The following is a 15,042-nucleotide window of genomic DNA, read 5'->3' on the forward strand; positions in this document are numbered from 1 at the left end:
CGTACCTAATATTATAACATGCTCACATAATAATTTAATTATTGGTATTATTATTTTAATTGTATTCTTTTTCTTTATTATTAATACTTTCTTGTATTATCACATCTATGTACGTGTATTAGATTACCTTGTAAAATTAAGAAAACCGCATAATTATCACTTTAATGAACTGAACTGTAAATTCAGGTTTATTATGTATCTCTGATTCAAAAATTTGACCATAGTTAACCATAGACATTTGACCTTGAAAAAAATAACTTAACCCTAGTTTTAAACGTTTTTTTCTTGCACATAAACATGTAATATTCAAAAATTTAATCAAATAATTTACGTTTTGCAGTGTTATTTTGTATTAGAAGCAAAAAATTAAAAGATACTCATACATCATTGTATCGTATCCTTTTTTCGATATGCCTAAAGAACAGTACAGAGAGGCTGACGTAGCTAGGAAAATGTAACATAGTTGAAATTTCTCATATCTCGATGTAATAATGTTGATCTTTTTAGTTCCTACGTTAGTTTTGGAATCGAAAGTGCTGAAAATATGCAGCAACAAGCTCATTTACAAGTGATTGCTAAAAATCTATATAATCAAGATGTTAATCGTACACCTGTCCCATTTGGCGTGTTGGATCCTAAAATGGTAAGAATTTTAAAACGTATGTGTACCCAAAAACTAAATTTCAATTTTAGGGAACAAATCAAAAAGATTCCCCTTGTCAAACCTGTGGAAAGAATTTAAATGAATGTGTTGGGCATTTTGGTTATCTTGATCTCGAACTTCCTGTATTTCATGTTGGTTATTTTCGCAGTATTATTACAGTTTTGCAGTCTATTTGCAAAAAGTGTGCCCATATTTTACTTGATAAGAATGAACAAAATTTATTTCGGTCAAAGATATGCAATCCTAATCTAAGTTATATGATAAAAAAGTCCCTTAGAAAACGAATTATTGATAAATGTAAGAAGATAACCATTTGTCCACATTGTAAGGAGTGTAATGGAGTGGTTAAAAAAATGCCATCTGTTAAAGGAGGTGTAGGTGGTTCAGTTCTCAAAATTGTTCATGAAAAATACAGACATAAACGTGACAAAGACACTGTAATTAAAACTCAAGTTGGTAAATAACTCATTATTTAAGAAATTTTATTCTTTTTTTTATATTCTGAATTTTTAAGCTGAATTTAATGAAGCAATAGAATCAAACCCTGAGATCCAGTCAGTTTTATCAAGTGCAACAATTACTCAAGTCTTAACACCTATAGATGTTCTAAACCTATTTCAAAGAATCCCTGAGGAAGATATTCCTTTATTGGCCATGGATGCAAAGCGGTAACAATCGAAATATTAAATAATACTTTATTTTCCTATAATTCTTCATATACTACAATCTAATCCCACATTTTCATAGAGCTCATCCCAAAGACTTAATTTTTACCAGAATGTTAGTTCCACCAGTTTGCATTAGACCATCTGTAGCATCAGATATAAAAGCTGGAACGTAAGTCTGAGAAATCAATCTTAAATTCCCTTTTTACCCGTTGAAAGTGCCATTCAGAGTTCATTGTAATGTTCTGTTTTAGTAATGAAGATGACTTGACAATGAAACAATCAGAAATTATTTTTATTAACGACGTAATTAAGAAACATAAACAATGTGGAGCATCAGTAAATATGTATCAGGAAGGTTGGGACTTCTTACAATTGCAAACTGCCCTTTACATCAACAGCGAACTTTCAGGAATTCCGTTAGCAATGATGGTAATAAACCAAATCTGTTTCGCCTTAATGACTATTGTTTTAATAATACATTTTATACATATAGCCCAAGAAACCAGGTCGTGGACTTGTGCAGAGATTAAAAGGGAAACAAGGCAGATTTCGTGGTAATTTGTCAGGAAAAAGGGTCGATTTCTCTGGAAGGACAGTAATTTCTCCTGATCCTAATTTAGAGATCGATCAGGTACTTCTTTTTACTTTCTATTTTTCTTATTTTCACTATTCAGTTTTATTGTATTTACAAATCCAGGTGTGTATTAAAATGTGTTATTTGTTAACAGGTTGGTGTGCCCTGCCATATGGCAAAAATCTTAACATTTCCTGAATTTGTAAATCGAGCTAATGTTCATTTGATGAAACAATTAGTAATAAATGGTCCAGACATTTGGCCAGGAGCAAATTATGTACAGCAAAAAGGCTCGCAGTTCAAGAAGTTTTTAAAATATGGTAACAGGCAGAAACTTGCACAAGAATTGAAGGTAAAACCATTTTACTTTATTTTATTTACTTCCAATACAAAATTTTACATATTAATTTATATTATTTTTTTTCTACTACTACTCTACTTTTTACATTTTTAATATTCTTAATAATTTTCTGTTTTTTTTTTTCTTTCAGTATGGTGACATGGTCGAGCGGCACCTTTGTAACAACGACGTAGTTTTATTTAATCGTCAGCCAAGTTTGCACAAACTATCAATTATGGCACATAGAGCAAAAATACATTACCACCGAACCCTCAGGTACATATATATTTAACACTGTCGCGTAATATAACAACTTTCGCACTTTGAATAATTAATAACTCGCTCACCACTATATCACCCATTGATTCACTTCTTCGCTCTTCTTATTCCGCTTTATATGGCATCGTAACTGTAACTATTTTTCTTCTGACATTTCGGCAACTATTTATAGAGACTAGGCTTATTCTAGAAAGATTTCACTCCAAAATGTAGGTTCTGCATGTATCCTACCGTAATCTCATCAACGTAATATAGGCCACCCTGACGCTTTTAATATAATAATTAAAAAAAGATTTTAGCTCTACGTTTATTCGTACTGTCAATAGTCGGCCATTTTTATTGTTTCACTATGACGTAGTGTCGGCCATCATTCTTTTCTAATTGTTGCTGTTGTCGGCCATCATTCTTTTTCAATTGTTGCTGGTGTCGGCCATCATTCTTTTCTAATTGTTGCTGTTGTCGGCCATCATTCTTTTTCAATTGTTGCTGTTGTCGGCCATCATTCTTTTCTAATTGTTGCTGATGTCGGCCATCATTCTTTTTCAATTGTTGTTGCATTGTCACTGATGTCGACCATTATGGTTTTTTAATAGATGTGTAATAATCAATGATTAAAATTTAAAGGAATTGTTCACTTCAGCCTAAGAAATTGTATTTCCTTTACTTAACTTTATATTAATTCAAAAATTTAAAATACAGCAAATATTGCACCAATTTGTCTTTTAGCTATCAATATTGTACTTTTTCGGTAATATCAAATTTTTATTTCTTTGAAGTTTGAAGATAGATATTTTAAATTATGTCCTAAGTAATAAAAATAATAATACTTAAAGGTTAATGTTATTTTTGTAATATTTTTATAAAACTTTTGTCATTGCTTTTATTAGGTTTAACGAATGTGTATGCACTCCATATAATGCTGATTTTGATGGGGATGAAATGAATTTACATTTACCGCAGACGTACGAAGCCAAAGCTGAAGCTCTCATACTTATGGGGGTAAATACTTTTAAAAATGAACTTTGAAGTCAAAGTCGTTTTATGATTTTTCATTCTACTTTTTAGAATAAAAGCAATCTCGTAACGCCAAGAAACGGAGAACTCTTAATAGCTGCAACACAGGACTTCTTAACAGGAGCATATTTACTTACTAAAAAGGATACTTTCCTGGACTATCCACACGCTACTCAACTGGCAGCTACTTTATTGGCAGGAAATGATGAAAATATGGACATTGATTTGCCTCCTCCAGCCATTCTTAAGGTAAGAATTTTTTTATTGTAATTTAGAGTTTAAGCTCTTAAAAAAAAATGTTTTTATTAATAGCTGTATTCTTTTAAATGATATTATATTTTTCTTTATTAGCCTAGAAGATTATGGACAGGCAAACAAGTGTTCAGTTTAATTTTGAAACCAAATAAACACTGTCCTGTTAAAGCTAATCTTGAAGCCAAAGGAAAGGCCTACACTAAAAATAAGGAGCTTTGTGTTAAAGATTCTTATGTACTTATTCGTAATTCTGAATTAATTGCTGGAACTTTGGATAAAGGTCATTTGGGGTCTGGTGGAAAGGGAGGAAACATTTTCTTTATATTGCTAAGGGACTTTGGACAAGATCATGCCATTAAAGCTATGTGGAGATTAGGTAAATTATATATATATATAAAACTAGTTCTTCCCCCCTATCAGTCACTGTGAGCTCGAAACTGTTCGCACCATTGCTTCAAGTGGGAAGAACTAGTTTTATCATAAAAGTATTATTTTGTTTATAATCTTATGTATATATATGAAGCTTTCAGTAATTATTAATTTCTAAACTAATTATTTAGCAAGATTGTCGTCAAATCTATTAATGAACACTGGATTTTCGATTGGAATTGGCGACGTTACACCAGGTGAAACATTAGTTCAACGTAAAAATAAATTACTTTCATCAGGGTGAGTTAAACAAATTTAATTTTTTTCTTTGAAAGTAGGTAATGTTAAAAATATAATGTGTGTTAAAGATATAAAAAATGTGATGAATACATAAGGGCGATGGCAGAAGGAAAGCTCGCTTGTCAACCAGGATGTAATGAAGAGGAGACTTTGGAAGCAGTTATTTTGAAAGAATTATCAGTTATTAGAGAGCATGCGGGGCAGGCTTGTGTAGCCGAATTACATCCAACAAACAGTCCCCTCATAATGGCACTTTCAGGATCGAAAGGTACATACATAAATGCCCTGTTTTTAAAACAAATGAATAGCACTGTACGTTTTATGTACAGATAATAAAAACGTTTTCTTTATATACTTTAATTAATACTGTTTTGTATGCAGAACTAAGTAAATTGTTCTTTTAGGTTCTTTTATCAATATCTCTCAAATGATAGCATGTGTAGGTCAGCAAGCCTTAAATGGAAAACGGGTTCCCAACGGTTTTGATGACAGGTCGTTGCCCCACTTTGAAAGATTCTGTAAGTCTCTTTAACTAAGTTAAAAAATTATTTTGTTTATTAATAAATTGTACTATATTGCAGCTAAAACTCCTGCTGCTAAAGGATTTGTTGAAAACAGTTTTTACACAGGCTTAACGCCAACAGAATTTTTTTTTCACACAATGGGAGGCAGGGAAGGTTTGGTTGATACCGCCGTCAAAACTGCAGAAACAGGGTACATGCAAAGAAGATTAGTAAAAGTTAGTTTTAGTGAATTTAATTAAATTCGATATTTAACAGTATATCTGTTTTGTTTGACAGTCTTTAGAAGATCTAGTCATACATTATGATGGTACCGTTCGGAATGCTGAAGAAGATGTTATTCAAACAGTTTACGGTTGTGATGGATTAGATCCCACATACATGGAAGGTATATTTTAATATCTCTTATTCCTTTTATATGCTTATGAAAAATTTCTGTAGTTTAAAAAGTTATTGCCACATTATTTAAATTAATATTCAGGTAAGGATTGTCCTGTTGATTTTGAACGAGTTTTACATCACATTCAAGCCAAGTGTCCATACAGAGATGAAACTCCGTTAAATGGAAATCAAATAAGAAAAGCTGCCAACGCTTTCCTAAAAACCGATGCTTTAAGCGAATGCATAGACGATTTTAGAAATGAATTAAGGTTTGTTAGTTACTACAGAATAAATTTCTAATTTTTATTATATTATATGGCCTTTAGAAATTTTATGGAATTGTATGCAAAAAAAGTTGAAGATACACATGAAAAATTCGGTTCTGCAAAAGTCGTGAACGAAGTACACCGTTTAACTTGCAGCCAACTGGTGACTTTTATGCAGACTTGCGGACAGAAATATACCAGGGCAATTATAGAACCAGGAACTGCTGTAGGAGCCCTGGCCGCGCAAAGTATAGGAGAGCCTGGAACTCAAATGACACTTAAAACTTTTCACTTTGCTGGTGTCGCAAGTATGAACATAACACAAGGAGTTCCAAGGTAAATATTTTTTTGAACAGTACTCTACTGATTAATTTGTTTTACTTTTTTGTTTCCAGAATAAAAGAAATTATAAATGCCAGTAAAAATATAAGTACGCCAATTATAAGAGCGAGTTTAAAAAATCCCCACGATCCAGAATTTGCCAGAAAAGTAAAAGTGCGTATTGAAAGAACAACTTTAGGAGAGGTATTGATTGATTGCTTTATTCACGATGAAATTGTTTTATATAATTATTCTTCTGATTAAGGTTACTTCATACATCGACGAAGTATACACAAAAAGCGACTGCTTCTTATTAATTAAACTCGACTATGAACGCATAAAATTACTACAGTTAGAGGTCAGCGCAGAAAGTATAAGATACAGGTAATTGTTTAATAGAAATATTATTTGCTCGTTTAAATATGATATCGTTTTAGTCTTTGTACGTCGAAGTTAAAATTAAAACCTAACGATATTAAAGTAGAGAGTGAAACAATAATTACTATTCACCCAAATAGAACAAAAAATCTTAACCGCTTAAACTTTTCTTTACATGAAATTAAAGAACAAATTCCATCCGTTGTTATCAAAGTAAGTACCCATGTAATCATCATCACAAAATCATCGGTGAAATATTGCATATTCTTAAAACTACAACATAGGTTAAAAATAATAATCTAATCCAGTCTTTCCTCTCCCCCCTTTTCCTCCTGTTTCTGTTACTAGCCCTTCGTGTTTTACTATTCTACCCCCTCCCTTTCCTTATTGGGACCACCTTATTGTCTTCAACAACCCTCCCATTTCTAATTTTTTTTTAACTTTAATTACATTATTTATTTTTTAGGGTTTACCCACCGTCAATAGGGCAGTTATTGCCAGGGAAGATAAAGGGGGTGAATCATATTATAATTTGTGCGTGGAGGGTGATAATTTAAGGGAAGTAATGGCCACATATGGTGTTGATGGACACAAGACAGTCTCAAATAATATCATGGAAGTTTATCATACACTAGGAATTGAAGCTGCAAGGTTTTTCTTATATTTTTTACTTTAACAATTTGTAATTATTCAAATTTCTTTATTGTAGACAAACAATAATGCAGGAAATTAAAATGGTTATGGAAAATCACGGTATGAGCGTAGACTATCGGCATATAATGTTGCTAGCAGCACAAATGACCCACACTGGAGAAGTCTTGGGCATTACCAGACAAGGTTTAGCAAAAATGAAACAGTCAGTCTTAAATTTAGCATCGGTAAATATTATATATAAAAGAAATAATGAGTGGTGTCAGCACAGAGCTAAATAGTATTACGTAGTTAGTATCGGCCATTTCTTATGCTGAAGTGTACGATGTGTTGCATACTTCTTTTCAAACAATTCCTTTAAAATTTAATCATTGTTTACTATATATCTATTAAAAAACCATAATGGCCGACATCAGTAACAATGCGACAACAATTGAAANTATTTTATCTTTTTTTACTGTTTAGGACTTTATAAAATTCATATTATACTTCTCATAGGCTAGATTATAATCGTCATTATTTTTTTTCTGCCCTTTTAAATTCAATATTTTCCTTTTCATGGACTAGATAATAATTTTAATTCTTTAATTCCCGAATTTAATTGCTTATCGATATTTTACTTTTCATTGGTTCTGTTTGGCAAAATTCGATTTAATTTTAATATTATATATAAAAGGAAATTATGAATGCAGTCAGCACGGTGCAAAGTCGTATTACGTAAGTGAATGTTAGTATCAACAATTTCTTATCCTGCAGTGTACGATGTGTTGCATACCTATTTACAAACGATTCCTTTAAATTTTAATCATTGATTATTATACATCTATTAAAAAACCATAATGGCCGACATCAGTGACAATGCCACAACAATTGAAAAAGAATGATGGCCGACAACAGCAACAATTAGAAAAGAATGATGGCCGACAACTGCAACAATTAAAAAAGAATGATGGCCGACAACTGCAACAATTAGAAAAGAATGATGGCCGACACTACGTCATAGTATTGTTCACAAAAGCGAATTTCGACCACTCGAAGCAATAGTTCTAACAGTTTCGAGCTCACAATGACTGATAGGAGGGAAGAACTAGTTTAATTTAATTTTTTTAAATTCGTAATTGATAATTACATGCTTCTTTTCAGTTTGAGAAAACTGCAGACCATTTATTTGATGCAGCTTATTATGGGCAATCGGACAAAATAAGTGGAGTATCAGAAAGCATAATTATGGGAATGGCAGCCCCTATTGGGACTGGAATCTTCAAATTGCTCCATAAACCACTGGAAGTTGATGATAACCCGGAGAAGGTTCCCCTACTCTTCGAAAATGCAATTGAATCATAGGAAAGGTAGATTTTTATTTTTTTAAAAATTATCTAAATCGTTTTTGTACGATTTTTTTTAATAATACTTAATAAGCGAATATTCCGTCAATTATTTAATTATCCCTTTAACTTTGAAAAAAATTAATTTTTCGGAATATTAATTCCAAAGAAAAAAGACGGTATAACTTCGTGATATTTTTAAGATTTTTATTGAAGGTTTAATACTATCAACAACTGTACATAAAATTCGCGTCCACTGGAATTTGAAAAAAAAAGGTACACGCTTAAATATTTGCGCATGATTTTTATACAATTAATGCCTAATAAATATACAACATAATACCTTTTAGAAAGGAATGTATACCACATATAATGGCTTTTAGCATTATTAAGAAAGAAAAACTATTGAATATTTTCTAACAACTTTTTTACACATATGTATAGACATGTATGTATGATAAAAGCACCTTAATCGGTAAATTTGCGATTTGCGTTACGTCCAAACAGTGCTGTACGAATTTGGGGAAGAAGTTGTGCAGAAATAAGTCCAAGACGGGCTTCTAAGGTGTTGCTTATCTTTATCCTTCCACCATGAGCATATAATTCGATTCCTCCAGTGGTGTCAGCTGGAAGATTATTTTCTGGGTCGACTTTTAAAACAACTTCTTTGCCTATGGCATCCTTGTACTTCTTAGAAACGTCTGGTAATAACGATTCCACAAGAGCCTTGTCCTGTGCTCGAACTCTTACAGACACGTTGGTTTCAAATAACTTTTAATGCAAGAACCAATTAATAAGGTGATTTTTTGTTACAATTTGTATAATATTACCTGATAGAGACCCTGAAGAATTAGGGATTTCAAAATTTCACTATATTTTGGAGTATTGCGAGTTACTTCACCTAGCCTTTTGCGAGCATCATCAAGGACTTGATATACATGATCTTCTCTTACCTTTAAAACCTTTAGACGGGCCTGATTCAACATGTTTGAGGATTGACTGTAATAAATAAAATCAGTGAAATAATAGTGAAGAATAACTCTCATAAATACATTTTCTTTTGCAGTTCTACTTGTTTTTCCTTCTTTTCATAATACTCCATTATTTTCAGGCGTTGTTGTTGAACAAGACGTCCTTTCTCAATATTAAATTCCTCTTCAGCTTTAGCATCAATTTCTTCAGCCTTTTCATTGGCCTCTTGCTCAATGAAGGCCATCATGTGCTTGATCTAACAAATCAAAGTTAAATTAATTCGTTTAGAAATATAAGTAACTAACGATAAAATGGATGTAGATGATCAAAACTTTGTTAGAATACATTGGACCTAAATAATCATCATTACTGGTTATTTGGGTCTCAAAAATACTATGCTCACATTTCACTTTAAAAGTTGAAAATAAAATTCACTTACCTGTTTCTGAACATCTGCGTCGCTTAAAGCCATGATTGTGGTTTATTTTAGGGAATTATTTCTAAAATGATTGACTATTTTGAAGAATAATCTTGACAACGCCTTTACAAGAACCACTCGTTGTAATAGAGGCAAATTGACAGTTCATCATATGATTATATTCACATGACATGACAGTCGAATAATCGCCACCTATTAAAAACTGCGTGTACTATATGTAATTTATTTAGTAGCTACCTCACTTGAGATGGCGCTGAGCAAATGTTAGATACAGGATGATTATTTTAATTTGGTAATGTTATATATTTTAAATGGTCACGTTAAAATGTAACAGTTTTAAAACTAAAATGTAGATAATTATTTTAGCAATTGCTGTTACAGAAGTAAAGAAAGAATGACAGAATTGAAGAATGTTTAGAAACAATTAAGTGAGACGCTATTTATTTATTTTCATTTTATCTATCTAATAAATGCAATAATATCGTAAAATATCATTTTTACAGCTGCATAGACTAATTATCATGATTACTCGACTGTTTGCCAAATTTAAATAATCACCCTGTATATTACATAGTGTTGTAGTCTGGCTATTATACGGGCGGTGGCGCTGCAATCAAAATCCTGTAATAACTATAATGACGCCATAGGTAAATACTGTACATATTTTCTGTGATTATTAGTATTCTGTGGTAATAAGATGGTGTTTGGGGAGTGCTAAGTGGTGTTAAATAACATGTCCATGGAGACTCGTTCTAGTTCAGCCCTTTTTAAAAGGGCTGAACAATTAAAAAGATGGGAAGAATCGGACACAAATCGTGAATCAGCATCGCCCAAAGGCAAGCCGAGAAAAGTGAAATTTTCGTCGGGCTGTGTGTTTTTAGCTGCGTGTGCCGCGGGTGACAAGGATGAAGTTTTGCGATTACTGGAAAAGGGAGCGGACATTAATACTACAAATGTGGACGGATTAACGGCCCTTCATCAGGTAATAATTTTTGCCGTTTCTCTAAATGCAAGTCCTTCGTCCACCTGTAGCAGTGTTCTGGATTTAATGACGTAAAATGTCAATATGGCTTCGTTCAGCTGAAACGTTAAAAGTAAATAAATACAACGAGAAATAATGTTTGGATCCTCTAAACCAGGAACTCCAAATGTTTCCATTAATCTAACTTATAAAGCACATGAAGCTCGCTCTCGGAAATGTCTCTAAACTGTGTCAGTAATAACTGTGCTGTACATTTAAATCTAGTTTTACCTATATATACGACTACAAATACCTATCTTCAGTTTCAAATAATGAGGTTTAATTGGGTACCTATCTTCCATACGTTTTGTTTATTTAAATGCCTATAAGTTTAATTCATTAAGAGAAAGAACAATGTAAACACCTATACACCTNTTAAACAATGACTTAACGCCTGTCAACTTTTTTTTTTGTTAAGGTATTGACTGTAATTCAGCCAGACTGGAAGAGGAAAGGTTAATGTTGAAAGATGCCAGGGATTGGATGGCAGCGAAGAGTCCCCAAATCGACATGGCCCATTCCAAGACTGGAGCCACCCCTCTTCACGTTGCCTCTGCCAAAGGATACATCAAAGTCATGAAGTAAGTAAGCAAGTAAAACATTTGAAACAGATTTTTTTTGTTTTCCATTGCATTTGTTTTTTTTTAAGTTGTATCGATTTATTCGATTGCAGGATGTAGCTTGTTGGATTGATTGTTTTAGATTGTTGCTACAGTGTGGGGCCGATGTTGATAAGCAGGACGTGGACGGATGGACGCCACTCCACGCGGCCGCCCACTGGGGCCAAAAAGAAGCCGCTCAACTCCTGGCAGAAAATTTGGCCGACATGGACTGCAAAAACTATGTGGTAGGTCATCACCCTGTTTCTTCTTTTCATTTTTATAATCATGATGTTGTTTTCTTCTATTGTTCATATTTTTCTTTTTGAAGGGCCAGACACCGTTTGATGTTGCCGACACCGATATGTTCAGATTTTTGGACGACTTGAAGAAACGCCAGAACAAAGAAGAGGTGCTGCAAAGGCGGCAAGCGAAAAAGAGGGCGGAGATGCAGGACAAGGTAGAAACGGAAACGCCCTCTAAAGTTAAGAAGGTCGAGGTTGCTATCGAAGAAGGTGTCAAGAACAATAACAATAATAATAACAACAACAACGGGGGTGTAGGAGATGATGTTGGTGAGAATTGTTTTGTTTTTTATTTTTATTTGTTTTTCCTCTTCAAATTTTCATTATACGAGTCTTCTACAATTCAACGAACACTTTTGGTTTCTTAAATGTACTTTATAATATTGTCTTCTCGTTTCTATTGTTTTCTTTTCAATTGTTTGATTATTGGAAATAGTTTTCGTTGTATTGTTTTCGATTCGTTGTTGTTTTGATTATTATTTATTTTGTTTCTCTCTCTATTGTTTTTTTTTTGTTGTTTGCCCTGTTATTTGATCTATCTGTCTCCCTCCTCTTCCGCTGTACAAAGGAGGAATGGAAGTTTCTAGTGAAAGTGATTCGGATACGGAAAGCGGGAGCAGTAGTAGTGAAACAGGGTCGAACTCTGATACTAGTAGTGCCGATGAGGGTAACTATTTAATTTTGCGGAATGGGTCGAAACGTTGCTACTTTTTTCTTTTTTTTTTTCAATAATTGACCACTACTTTTTGTCTTTACCTTTTTGTATTTTCGTTCGAACACCTTTGCTCGTCTCTAAAAGGAATGCGTTACCTCGTCACTGTGAAGCATGCGCAGAACGTTGTAATTTTATTTCAGGGCACAAAATGCGTTAAGTATTTGTCTATTATGTATCTCGAGCCTGCGTATGTACATATACATAGGGTAAATAATTTCTGAATGGAAAATTGCATCATCTGCATCTGTTACTAATTTTATTTACTTCGACTAACCACTTTTCTGCATGGGTACATTACTTGAAGGTTTTTTTGCTGGCAATGTGCGATACGTCTTGTCATTTGTTCTTTTATTTTTTTTGTTTTTCGTAAATATAAACACGAGAAAATCGTTACGTTGCTGTTTGTCGCATGTTTACACGCAAAAAAAAGGAAAAACTGCTAATAAATAAAACAATTGCTTAAGGTTCATTGTCATTGCCTTCGTAACATTGGTGTCGATTTATTGCAGAGAAAAAGAATATGGTTAACTCACTAAACAAACAAAAAGATAATAATATAATCGCTAGCAATAACACGGAGGTGCCGAAAAGACCGTCCTCGGCAACGCCTTCTCCGCCTGCCGTCCCACCCAAGCCGCTCCAAGGCGGTGATGCCACCGCACCTCCTTCGACAGACGACAATAATGTTCCTAAGTGGCGCAAGCCACCACCCAGCAAGCCCCCCGTCGTTACCAAAGTCGATTCGCACGCCACTACTAAAACCGCTAGCTTTAGTAAGTATTCCTATTGGCTCGTTGAGAAAAAACGAAATGAGGAACCTCACCGCCTCTTGTTTTGTTTTTTTTTTTAATTTTTTGTTTTTGAGATGGGCGGGGAAGAACAGGAAGGCCCACATAAAGGAGGAGTCTACGATAGTATTTTTTTTTTTCGTTTAACGTTGTCAAACATTTGCAAAGCACTTTTCTAACTTACCTACTGGTCCTCAGCATTTTAACAATAAAATAAAATAAAAAATAGAAAATGAAACGCTTGAAACTAATAAACAACTGACTAACTCATCATATCATTAATTTGTGTACACTTTTCTTGCTGTGTTAATAATGATTTTAATATTTAGGTTAATACTTGGTAATAAACAAAAAAATTAGGACTCTCTTGCCGTTGGAAGATTTGTAAAATTCTCATTAATATTTTTTATTTGCAGAAGACAAGAGTACATCGGATGTAAATAATGAAAACGAAGTTAGTCTGAGACGGACCAATAGTTTCCAGAATGACCCAGAGTGAGTAGAATTTGTGACTTTTAACATCTATTTTGTTTATTTATTTTATTTCGTCATTATCAGCCAATATATGAATAACCGTTTAAGTTATCTAACGCTGCTGAGTATTGAATAATAACTAATTAATTTTATCTGGGGATAATACATAATGTTATCATATTGCTTGCCTTTATTAATATAAATTTGCCTTTTGTTTTGGATTAAATTGCAGTATTAAAGAATAATTCATTTGTTTACAGAAATAATTGAAAATTGTTGCTATTGTTTTTGCATTTGGTTAGAAGTAAAAAAAAAAAAAGAAAAACGTTCTTATTTAGATTGATTTTGTTATAGAAGATTTTCGAATGTTTTTTATCGTTTTCAAATGTTTTTTTATTCTTTTGATCTACTACTACTACTACTTTACAATTTTGCTGCTTAGTTCGTAGAAAAAGTAGACTGTGTTTGCAGAATGCGATACTTTTTTATTCCGTAGATAATAATAATTGTTATAAATATTATTTTTTGAACTGAGTCTAACTCTTTGAATTACTGTTATTATTCATATGAAAGGGAATGAAGATTATTATTATTATTATTGTTTGGTATTTATCATCGATTTCTGTACTCTTCGGAACCAATGCTTTATTATTAATCTTTTTTGCAGCTCTCTTGCTTCAGCTTATTTATTACATTCCGGCTTTATTTATACTTTAACAAATTTCCGCCTCTCGATTGATATTATTTTTACTCCAGTATTATCACGTTTTCTACCTTTTTTCTGATATTATTTTGCATAATCAATAATTCATAGTCTCTCCTCTTCGTTCATTCATTTTCGTTTCTTATTTTCTGTTTTGATTACCTAATTAGTAAGTAATTCTTCTTGGGTAAGTAATAATCTTTATTTTTTGATATCTATTAAATACTTAACAATTTACAGTTCTCCCATCTCCCCTCTCGCCCTCTCTTTCGACCATATCGGTCACGTAAAGCTTCTCTACTTATCAGTCTGTCCAAATGAACGAATAAACCCCTTTTGCAATTGTTCGTTATTGTTTTGTTTTAATTCATTAAGCTCGTTCAAAAACTAATATTCCAGTTTCGAACGTCGCGCCGGTTATTCCCCCGAATGCGACGAATACAGTGGCGAACTTCTAAAGTAGTATTTCTATTTAGTCGCGTCTAATACTCCTTTGCTTGCATGTTTAGGTTCTACACGCGATATCAGGCGCTGCGTGCACGCATACAGGCCAGCTCTGATCCCACTCATTACTCCTTCCCTTACGATTCCCAATCTAAGTACATCATCGCCCCTTCTAACAAAAACCGGCAGCAAAACAGGTACGCACGATTCAATTTTGTTTTGACTTTTTTTTTTTAATTTTTGTTATTAGTTATTCTTTTGTCGTTTTTTTTTTTT

At 32.9% G+C, this 15,042-nt stretch overlaps 3 protein-coding genes and 1 pseudogene across 3 annotated transcripts in view; 3 read left to right on the forward strand and 1 right to left on the reverse strand.

The window, feature by feature from the left end:
- Nucleotides 1-298: 298 nt before the first annotated feature.
- Nucleotides 299-15,042, forward strand: part of LOC108733832 (DNA-directed RNA polymerase III subunit RPC1) — a 21,994-nt gene continuing 7,250 nt past the window's right edge. The window contains exons 1-25 of the mRNA XM_025981119.1: nt 299-454; nt 508-643; nt 694-1,120; nt 1,179-1,332; nt 1,412-1,501; nt 1,584-1,761; nt 1,826-1,963; nt 2,061-2,258; nt 2,398-2,522; nt 3,413-3,524; nt 3,591-3,788; nt 3,891-4,170; nt 4,355-4,463; nt 4,532-4,731; nt 4,868-4,981; nt 5,045-5,202; nt 5,264-5,372; nt 5,466-5,634; nt 5,692-5,967; nt 6,027-6,156; nt 6,218-6,336; nt 6,390-6,543; nt 6,797-6,981; nt 7,040-7,208; nt 8,125-8,330. Coding sequence (XP_025836904.1) covers nt 411-454; nt 508-643; nt 694-1,120; nt 1,179-1,332; nt 1,412-1,501; nt 1,584-1,761; nt 1,826-1,963; nt 2,061-2,258; nt 2,398-2,522; nt 3,413-3,524; nt 3,591-3,788; nt 3,891-4,170; nt 4,355-4,463; nt 4,532-4,731; nt 4,868-4,981; nt 5,045-5,202; nt 5,264-5,372; nt 5,466-5,634; nt 5,692-5,967; nt 6,027-6,156; nt 6,218-6,336; nt 6,390-6,543; nt 6,797-6,981; nt 7,040-7,208; nt 8,125-8,325 — 4,173 coding nt within the window. The 5' untranslated portion in view covers nt 299-410 and the 3' untranslated portion in view covers nt 8,326-8,330. The remainder of the gene's footprint in view (nt 455-507; nt 644-693; nt 1,121-1,178; nt 1,333-1,411; nt 1,502-1,583; nt 1,762-1,825; nt 1,964-2,060; nt 2,259-2,397; nt 2,523-3,412; nt 3,525-3,590; nt 3,789-3,890; nt 4,171-4,354; nt 4,464-4,531; nt 4,732-4,867; nt 4,982-5,044; nt 5,203-5,263; nt 5,373-5,465; nt 5,635-5,691; nt 5,968-6,026; nt 6,157-6,217; nt 6,337-6,389; nt 6,544-6,796; nt 6,982-7,039; nt 7,209-8,124; nt 8,331-15,042) is intronic.
- LOC112903989 (V-type proton ATPase subunit E-like) lies at nt 8,596-9,869 on the reverse strand. The gene is made up of 4 exons (XM_025981129.1): nt 9,718-9,869; nt 9,359-9,534; nt 9,137-9,305; nt 8,596-9,077 (listed from the first exon to the last, which is right to left on the reverse strand). Exons 1-4 carry the CDS (start codon nt 9,748-9,750, stop codon nt 8,775-8,777), a joined length of 681 nt encoding a protein of 226 aa, XP_025836914.1. The 5' UTR covers nt 9,751-9,869; the 3' UTR covers nt 8,596-8,774.
- LOC112906631 lies at nt 10,399-10,820 on the forward strand (annotated as a pseudogene).
- The window catches only part of LOC108733800 (protein phosphatase 1 regulatory subunit 12A), a 35,042-nt gene continuing 31,161 nt past the window's right edge, over nt 11,162-15,042 (forward strand). The window contains exons 1-7 of the mRNA XM_025981120.1: nt 11,162-11,319; nt 11,441-11,585; nt 11,669-11,912; nt 12,211-12,309; nt 12,867-13,130; nt 13,562-13,640; nt 14,832-14,963. Coding sequence (XP_025836905.1) covers nt 11,198-11,319; nt 11,441-11,585; nt 11,669-11,912; nt 12,211-12,309; nt 12,867-13,130; nt 13,562-13,640; nt 14,832-14,963 — 1,085 coding nt within the window. The 5' untranslated portion in view covers nt 11,162-11,197. The remainder of the gene's footprint in view (nt 11,320-11,440; nt 11,586-11,668; nt 11,913-12,210; nt 12,310-12,866; nt 13,131-13,561; nt 13,641-14,831; nt 14,964-15,042) is intronic.

This window comes from Agrilus planipennis, unplaced genomic scaffold, assembly GCF_000699045.2.
Source record: "Agrilus planipennis isolate EAB-ADULT unplaced genomic scaffold, Apla_2.0 scaffold1, whole genome shotgun sequence".
NCBI classification, from domain to species: domain Eukaryota; kingdom Metazoa; phylum Arthropoda; class Insecta; order Coleoptera; family Buprestidae; genus Agrilus; species Agrilus planipennis.